Here is an 11,891-nt window from a genome sequence, read left to right on the forward strand (position 1 = left end):
CTGTTTCCTCTGTGTGTGTGTCTCAGAAATCAGAGCTTGGCAAGAGTAAATCAACTAAAATACTACTTCATACACATGTTCTAGTATTTGATATGTATGTTTAAATTATTTATACTTTGTACGATATGATACATGAATTAATGGAATAAGCACAGCAGGATCTCAAACAGCCGCGTTTCGTCACTCTCAGAATCCAAACTACAGTGAATGCAGAAAAAAACATGTTGCAAACATAGAGGAATGCGTGTCTAGTACTTGGATAGCTTGTACTGTTATTAAGCCCAAAGTTCAGAGTTTTGTAAGATTAAAGCTGCCAAAGAAAACACAACTTTAATCTGTCAACATTGCATACATTTGTAAAACATTAAGCCAGCACAACAATATTTTTTGAGAAACAGTCATATGCTGTAGGCTATTTTGTCTGTCATTGGCTAAATTGTTAATCATGTGAGCATTACTGAAGATTATGGTACAAAAGCATTCGATTTGGACCATTCTGAACATACAGATACAGCACAGACATCTCTTTAACACGCTTTAGCTAAAGCATTAAGAATGAAGTTCAGAGTAGCAGTTCTTCTGCTTCTGTACAAATGTCTTGTATTCGCTCCGAACGTCATATTCGCGACAGAATCTGACGTCTCAGGATTGACTTGTCCTTTGAAAACATGCACAGATGTACTGAAGGAACTAAAAGATCTGGAAATCAGACTGGCCAAGAGTGAAACTCAGATTGAGGAAATCAAAAAGGAAAAACAAGGTAAGACGACACTCAAAAAAGTGATTGAAAGCTATTTTTTTTTTTTTCAAAAACATGAAAAAACAAGAAATTCAACTAGATTTTTCATTTTTCGTCCAGGGAACGACTCTGTCCATGAATTTGGCAACTTGCGTGTGTTTATCTCAGAAAAATTATCCTTATCGGTCCAGGTATCGTTCGTTCATTTGTTTTTGGTTTCACATAGGAAAACGAAAAAAACGAGAAAACAACTCCTTTTTTCATTTTTTTAGAAAAACGAAAAAACTAAATTATGACTTGTTTTTTGGTTTTCCCGTTCTTGCACGGAAATCATAAGAACCACTTGATATTCCGATTGGGTCCTGTGGGTGGTGCTAAATCTGATTGGTCATTGTTTTTCAAAATAAGAGTTTTCCCAACATTGTATTTTTTAGCCTGTAAAATTAAGTCTATATGCATGCTATTTGTCACCCAATTATTTGGCTTCACTGACTGAAAAAATCTATTGAAATAACCTAAATGTAAACATGTTCACGCATTGACAGTTGTCATACAAATTTAAGTAATACATTTATTCTTTGTTTAGATGTTTTTATTAACTTAAATTCTTATGAATAATATATATTTTTATAATGTCTATTTGTTATTTAAGGCCTGTATGCACATATCAGATTTAGGGGGCAGGACTTAGGGGGCTGGGGGCTTGAGTTTATGTTTGGGCCATACTTATGCTACAAACATCATAGATGTATGAGGTATGGAGAAACACAAATTACACAAAAATTTAAATATGCTTTGAGGTTCCTAGAACAAGTAATATGCAACATGCCTTTAGTCAAAGTATAGCGGTAGGCTAATAGGCCTATTACATCGTCATTATAATACAATATAATGCAGGATGTGCTCACTCGGTTGAGAGAAGATCAAAACCAAGAGAAAGAGAAAACTGTATTTTTAAATTCATTGTTATAGCTATCTGTCCTCTTATGTCAGATTCTTAAATTTAGTCAACAAATTCACGGTTGTTGTAGGCCTATTTTTAAAACGCAAAGTTGAACACCATTTTAAATTGAACTAGGCTACACCGAATGCTGCGCAAAAAAAATAAATAGCCTGTCAATGATTTTTCATATTTTTATGACTTTTTGCCCCTTTATTAAACATTTAAAATATTCACAAATTATTATGGAAAAAATGTAAGATTTTACTGGTGTTCTAAGGCCAAATTATAACCTGGAAATGATATTTTTCCCGCAGTGCTGAATGAGAAGGGCCATAGGCTATATGTCTCTGGAACCACAGCCTACAGAAAGGGGATTTATAGTTATAGGATAATGATAATAAATGTGTCTGAAAAAATAACGAGGCGTTTTAATTTAATTGTTTATTAATAAACTATTGTTTTCTAAATCAGGGTCGGCTAAAAACATATCTCCATCTCCGCTGTTAAGCGGATGCGTCTTTAGAGAAAAATACGGATTACATAATCAGAAGGTATTAGATTTCGATTCGAATTTGTTCGTTTTAAAGTGGACATTTCAAGCTTTAGTCTACATAGGCTATTTTGTTTCAGTTCTCGCGCTCCAGTTCACGGAGATCATGAAACCGCGCCTGTACGGTGGCCGAGAGAGCTCAACGCGCTGCAAATAAAGAAAACATCTTCATCAGTTTGACAACACATGCGCTGCAAACTTCCACAACACTTACAAATAGACAAACGTATTGAAAAAAATGAAAAGAGATATAGGTGTTACTTAAAAAAAAGAAAGAAAAAAAAAAGTAACACCTATATCTCTTTTCATTTTTTTTCAATACGTATGGGCCACAAGAGAAATATTAAGAAATAAATTAAGGTTAAACAGTGTTGTCAGAACATGTTGAAGTAGAGCTCTCATCGCTGAGTTTTTACTTTCACTTTAGCTGAGTTTTTCTAATTAGCTAATCTCATCGCGTCGGTTATGCATGATGCACTATAAATTATTGCGGGGCAAATTAAATTATCATTTTAATTCTAAAAGTAGCCTAATCATTATCGTCATCGTCATCATCATCATTCAGATCATCGCAGAAGGACTTGAGATCGCTGGGCCTGGTATGTGCTATTTGCAGCGCGTTTGTCTATTTGTAAGTGTTGTGGAGTTTGCAGCGCATGTGTTGTCAAACTGATGAAGATGTTTTCTTTATTTGCATGTGTTTTCTTCATCTGCAGCGCGTTGAGCTCTCTCAGCCACCGTACGCCTGATTGTTATTTTATTTTATAAAAGCACAACGTTTTCTTGTTGAGTTTACTCAAATAAAAGTAGTTGCAAATAATGTATTATTATTTTCTTTATGACCAGAAATGATAGAGTATTTTAAGTTTTTTCCACTGTTGATAGGAAAATGCAAGTGTTCGCGTGCGACTCCAAACTCCACACTTCAAACCCTTGGATATGCGTCAAAATCTTGTGTTTATTTGTGATAATCTTAGCCCTGTATTATTATTTTCTAACCTGTATTATGAATGACATTTGACGAATTGCTTTGTTCCTTTTTTGGATAAAAGCGTCTTCTAATATGTAGCCCAATAAATGTTGATGATGATAATTATTATTATTATTATAATGATGATGATAATTATTATTATATTCGTATGCGGACCCCAAACACACTGCGTCTTCTAAGTCAGGTGACTGTAAATGCGCAAAAACGTTCCATTGCAGTTTTGCGAAATATTCCTTTTTCGAATTGCCTAAAAAACACCTAATGCGAAAACTTTTTTTGCGGTAATGTTCAGAGAACATCAATTCACCGGGGCCCACTGGTTTTTCTGATTTCTGTGCAAGAACGGGAAAACCAAAAATCAAGTCATAATTTCGTTTTTCTAAAAAAGGAGTTGTTTTCTTGTTTTTTTCGTTTTCCTATGTGAAACCAAAAACAAATGAACGAACGATACCTGGACCTTTATCCTAGTTTATCTCAGATATAATAATTTACTTCGCACCTGCACTCACAACTACCTAATAGCCAACAGCTTTGGCTCACTGCCTGTTTTATTATTGCTGAGCACCTATCAAAATCTGTGTGGCAATGCTGCTCGACTCGCTGGACAGCACAGAGATATAGTGAAGCCCAGACCTGTGTCCATTTAAATCATCATACTCAGATGTCATAACTTTTTTAAATACTCTGAGATTTGGACAATGGAGGAACTTGAAATAATATGACAGATATGAAAAGAAATAACATTGTATCATAGTTAATGTTCACAGCACATCTATTATAGTTCTATTATGATTTTTATTCATACAACAGATGGATATAATAATGCCATTATCTCAAAGAATGGTTGTTTCAGTGATTGACTTTAGTGAAATATGAATTTGAGGCTAATGATTTTAAGGTGAACTTGTTTGAATTGAATAAAACCCTGAAATAAGACTTTGTACAATAAACCAGAGATGAAGGGTTTTCATATTTAATGCCATCAGTGTCAGAAATTAACTTTCTCTTATGAAACAAATGATTTTCAGGGGTATTTTTCTTTTACATTTATATAGAATTTATTTCCTAATTTTATTAAATATGTATGCTATCTATAATGTTAAATTCGTAAAGGATTAGTCCACTTTTAAATAAACATTTCCTGATAATTTACTCACCCCCATGTCATCCAAGATGTTCATGTCTTTCTTTCGTCAGTCGAAAAACATTGCAGTTCGTGAAAATTCAACATTACGCAATCTAATGAGAGGAAGTTTATGAACATGAACCCCCCATAATCCTTGAAACTTCAACTTTTTTCCTGTACAAAACTTCACAAGGCATTTTTTTTCCAGAGGCGAGACACAGGTACACATTACATTTGGTGCACTTCACCCTAACAATACACTAACAAAATTAAATTAGATTAATTAACAAAATTAGATATAAATAATCACCAATGCAAACACATTATAAAATCACCATATACGTGAGCGATGTTACATAAGTTTAAAAAAATGGACATGTTATGGACCTGTTCTCAAGGTCATGTTTATGATTGATTTTTACGGATTTATCAAGGATTCTTTATGCCCATTCATCATACAGTAAACATTTTACTTTTATTCCTATTATATAAACTTTTTTTCATTTCAAAAGCTTATAAAGTGGGGTGATTTAACAATGCCGTACCGACTCTTATTCTACCTGGCAGAAATAAGGCCGTCCTGAAGACGGCACGGTTTGACCAATCAGATGAAAGGGGTGTTTCGGCACCTCCCACATGTGTGAATGAAATATCAAAGCCATAAACTGATTTATAAATCACAACTGAAAAATGAGAAATCAGGCCAAAATCTCATTATCCATTTATTAACCCTTTGAGCAGTACGGTCCCACATATAGGGTGTTTATTTCTGTGCCCCTGGGCGTACGGTCCCACATATGGGATTTAGTATGTTTAGCGATGTCACATGACTGCCAGATTCAAACTGTGCTTTTGCGCTTTGACTGTGAGACGGACATGCTCAGCACTTGTCATATGCAGTATTTTCAGCCACATAATGTTTTTTTAAGGTTTTAGACGTTTAAATACGCATAAGCACCATTAAAACAACACATTTAGAGTCTGCAAAATACACACTGATGTCAGACATCTGTTTGATGATCGTTTGCTGGCTGTCTTGACTAAACTTGTGCCGATATTCGGTAATGTGATATATCGCGATAATGAATATGCACAATATTGTTATCGTGGGCATTTAAAAAAAAACGTAAATAATAATTTATTACCAATTATTAAAACTTTTATAATGGCAATTTAAGAATACTTTCCCCATCAATCGTATAAAATGCACAACATCCGCTGTATTCTGCGTCAAAAGGACACGCGCTCAGATGTAAACAAGCCCAACATGAATGAGAAGCACATGGCGGAAGGAGTGAAGGAGCTGAATGAAAGTGCATGTTCACTCTCTGACAGCAGAGGGCGCTGATGGAACAGCAGAGTGCAACGGTTACCACGGAAACCACATAACAAAGCAACAGTGCTGGTGAAGTTTTTATAATGCCTCAAACATATATTTTAATCTGGACTACAACATGCCCTAATGATTAGAAATGTTCTGATTATGTGTTATTGTTCAGTAAAACTTTGAGACATATGGCTTCTTTAGTTAACATGTTAATTCGTTATTACCAAACTGACAATGAAAAATACTTAAAAAGCATTCATTATTCTTAGTTAATGTTAATTTCTGAGTTACTGTTTAATAACATTACTAAAATCAAAAGAACTTATTTAATGGACCTGAGATAAAACTAACAATGATCAGTTGTGTTTCTTAACTTACATTAACAATAAATAACACTTTCTGTAACAAATGTAGCTGTTGCTCAATTTTAGTTAATGCATTAAATAATGTGACCTTATTGTAAAGTGTTTCCTGTTGTTCTTTATAGCCTAATTCTTTTGCACTTTAATCTGTTTGAAAATTTTACTTTAAATACAATAATACAATACACAAAAATATATAAACATTCAGAGTTATTTTTGTTATTACAAAAAGAGTTCTTAAACCTGTTATATTATGACAAAAAGTGATAAAAGCTTCATCAATTAATCGCAACATGAAAATTTGATACCGTCACATGCCTAGTCTTGACCTCTGCCTGTGTTTTGGATTACTCTTTTGCCTTGCCCTCTTGTATGTTTACTGGTGTTTGACCTCTGCCTGTACGACTACACTCCGATTTCCCATCCTATCCGTTACAATTACTAGAGTAAGTACATGTAGTAATGTGAAACTAAGGCACTGTAAAATAAAGTGTTATCCACATTTAATAATTTACGTCTTCATTTAATGTTTTTTTAAACTTACTGGGCGACCATGGTATGGCAGTCGTCACACCCTGCCATACCCAACTGATGCAAAGCGTAGGTGAATTTATACAGAAGAAAACCCTGTGTGGCTCTGCCACGACACAGATTGTGTCAAAAAATATATGAAATATAGTTGCAATGAATGCATTAAAAGACCTAAACTGCAGCTGAGGAGAACTGGAAATGAGGAAGAGAGGAAATGTTGCATAGTATGAGGAAGAATTGAACTTGATCTTCAGCTGACCAATCAGAGGAAAGGGGTGTTTCATTTTGCCGACATGTTGATATCGAATATTCCAGCCCTTTTTTTCTTAATTTTTCCAAAACAAAAAAATCCAGGGGCCTCATTTATAAAACTTTGCGTATGCATAATAATCATAAATACAGTGCATGTTCACAATAACAGTTTAAATAAATAAAAGAATGATTTAAACTCGCATTTTCATTTTGATATACACATTTACATTATTATTACACTTTCACTATTGGCGATAAGCACTGAAATTACATTACGCAGTCATTACAGAGAAGTTAAACAAAAATTATTTGAATTTATATGAATTTTTTTTATCACTTTTCCTGTGACATGCTGTTTAATGACAGCGAGGAGTGATAATTCCTCTTTAAACTAAACTGCAGATGTTATGACAAAATATTTTAGCGAGAACGGCGATGATCGATGATGATGCACACTTAACTTGGATATTATGGAATACACTGCTGGATTCGGTGGTCTAACGGTCTGTTGTCCAGTTTGAAAAGGTCCAATGATAATATCTTGCTGTATAACCGCAGCTGCAGGAGGATGTCATGTGTAGTAGGATCTTCAAACAATTATCACTGTATATGAAGGATATCATTTGAGGAAAACGCTAAGATTTGCATGTTGCCTTTTTTTAAAATACTTTGTCAGTGACGCGCCGAGTCAGAAAATTGTATTTACACTGCAATAAATAAGTAGGTCGATCTGTTTCCACTAAAAATAGCCTATAAACTTCCTAAAAGATATGTTCACCTTATCAGCAAAGCTGCATAAATTTGATTCGAATTGTTTTAAACTATTAAAATACTATTTGGCCAGTGGAAATGAATGAATCAACTCTATTCTAAAACCTTTATCTGAAGCATTTTACACAATTTAGTTTTTATGGATATTTTAAAATATTTATTTTAAAACATAAAGAGGATATTGGATGATTTTTATTAATGTAGTGTATTGCACAAATGGCATTTATAGTCCATATTTAATCTTTTCCAATGTCTTGTACCTTTGACGGTGTTAACCGTGGTGTCACGTGGTTGGGAATGTGTATGGAAATGATATGCAGATGAGGTTATGCATAGTAAAACTAGGCGTCATAAGCTCCATATGTGGTGATTTCGGGGAGGAGACGGAGTGGAGATGCACGTACGCACAATCTTCCGCTGACTGGGATTTATAAAGGGATTTGTGCACGGGTTCTGGCAGAATTTAGCTTTTGTGTGTACGTACTCTTTTAGGATGAAATCTACGCAAAGTTTTATAAATGAGGCCCCAGCTGAATTCTTGAAAACTAAAAAGGCCATTTTATAATTTTTCTGTTTTTAATATTAAACAGTAATAAACAAGGACTGAACAAATGATACACAGATTTTACTTTGTAATTATTTGTGAAATGTCTGATTGAAAACGGTTTCAAAGAAATGGCATATGTTGAATTAATATATACATATATATAATATAAAACGTTCCAGCAACATTAGGCAAACTGGACATTTTCACATTTTTAGAACATTTCAAATGACGTTTCCACAACCAAAAAAGAACATTTAGAAAACGTTATCCCAACATAACTTTGTTTGTTATGTTTGTTATGTCAAACACGAGGTGAGGCAGGACGCGCGCGGGAGTGAATGGTGTGTTGCGGAGGGAGGGCATCTGAACTCAACAAAGCCGACCTGATATATATAGTATTTTTTTTATTCAGTTAATATATGTGTTTGATTGGGACGCTGTGTGCAATCAGGAATATTTATTAAAAAAAGAAAAAAAAGGGCACTTTCTCTCGAGGAAGAAAAGGGGCAGGTGCTCAAGCCCCCTTTTATGTCTGTGTGCACGTGCCTGTTTTTTAAACAAGACACTGGATTTGCAGATCGCAGGTGGTGAGAAAAACTGCATCAAATGTCAGTGTTTTGTTGGCAAACTGCGTTCAATCGGTGCACAACACAAACATTTGTTCCCTTTTTATTTATCATGATGTTACTTCACTCTGGACTACATTTCCCACAATCCCTCAGCTAGGCACTGATCACACTCACACCTGTTTCCCATCAGGATCTCTTTATAAGCTGCATTATTTCACACTCACTTTGCTGACTATTGTTTAGCCTTGTTTCCGATGTTTTCTCCTTTTTTTTGCTGGCTGTCAGCCATTGTTGCCTTGAATTTGTTCATTGTTGAATATGGCACCAGTGCAGTTCTCGACTCCTGATCTGATCCTATAATTTAGTTATTTTACATAATTTACAACTCTACACAATGTAGTTTATATTCTTTATTAAACATCTATGGCACTGTAGATCATATAATAATAACAATTAATATCAGGCTTTGTTTATTGCTGGTAGATTATCTGAGAGGCATAACCAGTGTGAAATCATAATGTTGCTAATGTAAGGATGGAAAAGTCGCAGAATGAGAGTAAAACAGGTAAAACCGGATTTACTGTTAAAATCACACATTCAAATACTGATGATACCAAATATGTTTTTAGAAGAATTTAAAACCAAAACATCATTTTTATGATTTTAATAACTAAAGCTCAAATGTGTCTTCCATGTATTCAGTCATTTTCATAATAAACAGAATTATAATATACTGTCGGCTAATCAAATGATTGAGCAGGAGACATTTATTGATTGATCAGAGTCTCTTTGAAGAACATTACTAAGGAGGTTGAAGTTTAATCCAAGTCTTATGAAGCGATATGATTTCTCTGTATGAGGAGCAAAGTGAAATTTGATCGATTCCCTCTGATCATTCATGTCTACAGAAGACAAATCAAATATGGTGACGTGTCAATAATATCAAACCCTCAGTAGTGTCTGTGTCAGGAAACAGCAGAGGCATTTCTCTAAATATCTTCTGTGTTGGAGGATTTCTGCATGTGTGAGCGATGGATGCAGGGATCATTTTCTCCTGACATGATAATCACACTCTTCATTTCTCTTGATTTCCACAGACATTGTTCCCAGGACCAGGAAAGGCTTCCTACAATGTAAGTCACTGAGAAAACAAGCAGAGAAACTCACTGAGTGAGAAAACATGACAGAAGAGTTTTAGAGTTGATCATGATAATGATGATTTTCACAGGATATCTGCTCAACTGTACTGAGACACTTATGAAATACTGAACATGAAGAGTTCAGATACATTAAAAGATCAGATTGATCATTCCTGATTGTGATGTGTTTTATCTCCATCAGATTCCCGTCTGCTCACTCCAGATCTGAACTCAATGAATAAATACCTCCGTCTGTCTGAGAACAACACAGTGATTACTAACGTTTACCCAGAGCTTCAGTCGTATACTGATCATCCAGACAGATTTGATCTTCATCAGGTGTTGTGTAGAGAGAGTGTGAGTGATCGACGCTCTTACTGGGAGGTTGAGTGGAGTGTAGAAGTGGATATATCAGTGTCATATAAGAGCATCAGCAGGAATAGAGAGGGTCGTGGGAGACTGTTTGGAACTAATGATCAGTCCTGGAGTTTGAGATGCTTTTCCTCCAGTTACTCATTCCTACACAACAAAAGGACTGATCTCCCTGTAAAGCCCATCATCAGTAGAACAGTGAATGGGAAGAATTACTATAGAGTAGGAGTGTATGTGGATCACAGTGCAGGAACTCTGTCCTTCTACAGCGTCTCTGGAGACACAATGAGCCTCATCCACACAGTCCAGACCACATTCACTCAACCGCTCTATCCTGGGTTTGGGATGGGTCCTGTTGGATCATCAGTGAAACTGTTCTAGAGTCTCTTCATTACATTAACACTGAAATATCACAACACAATAAATGTGTTAATGACTCAAAATCAGATGATGAAATAAATGTTGAAATATTGTAATAAATGTTGAACTCAGTTTACATGTATATTGTGTCATGTGGTGTCGTTATGAGGAGCAGGAGTGACACTTACAGATTTAGATCTACTAACCCACTGAAAAATAACATCAACAATCAATTTATCAATTTAATCATTCAAACACAAATTAACATTTTTACATGTATGAATAAATACACACACTTAAAACTGTTTATTTGATTCATGTTTTAAAACATAAATTAGAACAATAAAAACTACATTAATAAATCATATTAAATCTCTATTTAAAAATTGCTTTTCTTCATCCATTTGTCAATCGAGTTAAAAACGCCATTGGTCAGGACACACATGGAGCAACCAATCAACTTTCACCTCAGTTTGAAGAGCCAATCCTCTTTCACTGTAAATGTAACACGCGCTGTCATTGGACAGTGAGAACAACTATTGGTCAGAGCCGTTAAATATGAGAGTTGAGACTCTAGGTAGTGATGGGCAAATGAAGCCTCATGAAGCACTGAGGCTTCGCAACCCATTGCTTCACCAAAAGGTTCATTACCCGAAGCTTCATTCAGCATTGCTCACTAGTGACACCTAGCTACTGTGCAAAGAAATAGCAGACAAAATTAATCCTGAGTCTATGACCTGAACAGACATTTGTGCATTGCCTGGTTATAAAATAAAATATGTATCTTCTCTGTCTGACTTTACTTGTGCAGAGACAACTGGCTCAGACACACACACACACACACACACACACACAGAGATAATTAATTACTCATAAATTATACCATATATAACCTAATATAATGTAATAATATAGCTCTAATAATACAACAACAACAATGACACAACTCTTTAACTCTGACTCTCCGACACTCTAGTACTACTACTGGTTCTACTACTCCTGAAACACCCACAAGGTGGCATGTGTTTCGAACCCCCTTCATCTGGAAGCGACACTCAAACCGAACAGATGACGTATTCCACACAACCCGAGGCCTCGTTTGTCATCGGTCACGTGATTTCTACATTCCCAACACAAGCCTCGAATCGACGCTTCATCTGGCACGCCCATTTATGCTCGACACAAGCTCCGAAGCCTCGGTTCAAATGTCCCATCACTAACTCTAGGCTTGTTTGAGATGCGCCTCGCCTGAAATGTAGCCGAGAGTAGGCGTCTGCAGTGAGAGGAGGAGGTAAAAAAGTGCAGGCAAGAC

At 35.3% G+C, this 11,891-nt stretch overlaps 1 protein-coding gene across 1 annotated transcript; it reads left to right on the plus strand.

Annotated features, from left to right (window-relative positions):
• The first annotated feature begins 480 nt into the window (after positions 1 to 480).
• Positions 481 to 10,600, plus strand: LOC125261733 (stonustoxin subunit alpha-like). The gene is made up of 3 exons (XM_048180301.1): positions 481 to 760; positions 9,806 to 9,841; positions 10,050 to 10,600. The coding sequence occupies exons 1-3, from the start codon at positions 556 to 558 to the stop codon at positions 10,598 to 10,600; spliced, it is 792 nt and encodes a 263-aa protein (XP_048036258.1). The 5' UTR covers positions 481 to 555.
• Positions 10,601 to 11,891: the final 1,291 nt, after the last annotated feature.

Source organism: Megalobrama amblycephala, unplaced genomic scaffold (assembly GCF_018812025.1).
Source record: "Megalobrama amblycephala isolate DHTTF-2021 unplaced genomic scaffold, ASM1881202v1 scaffold474, whole genome shotgun sequence".
In the NCBI taxonomy this organism is placed as follows: Eukaryota; Metazoa; Chordata; class Actinopteri; order Cypriniformes; family Xenocyprididae; genus Megalobrama; species Megalobrama amblycephala.

Excerpts from the sequence above, each read along its gene's own strand:
- LOC125261733 (XM_048180301.1), top strand. The coding sequence starts at position 556 with ATGAAGTTCAGAGTAGCAGTTCTTCTGCTTCTGTACAAATGTCTTGTA. Across the intron at positions 761-9,805 it reads AATCAAAAAGGAAAAACAAG|ACATTGTTCCCAGGACCAGG; the intron begins GTAAGACGACAC and ends TGATTTCCACAG. Across the intron at positions 9,842-10,049 it reads CAGGAAAGGCTTCCTACAAT|ATTCCCGTCTGCTCACTCCA; the intron begins GTAAGTCACTGA and ends TATCTCCATCAG.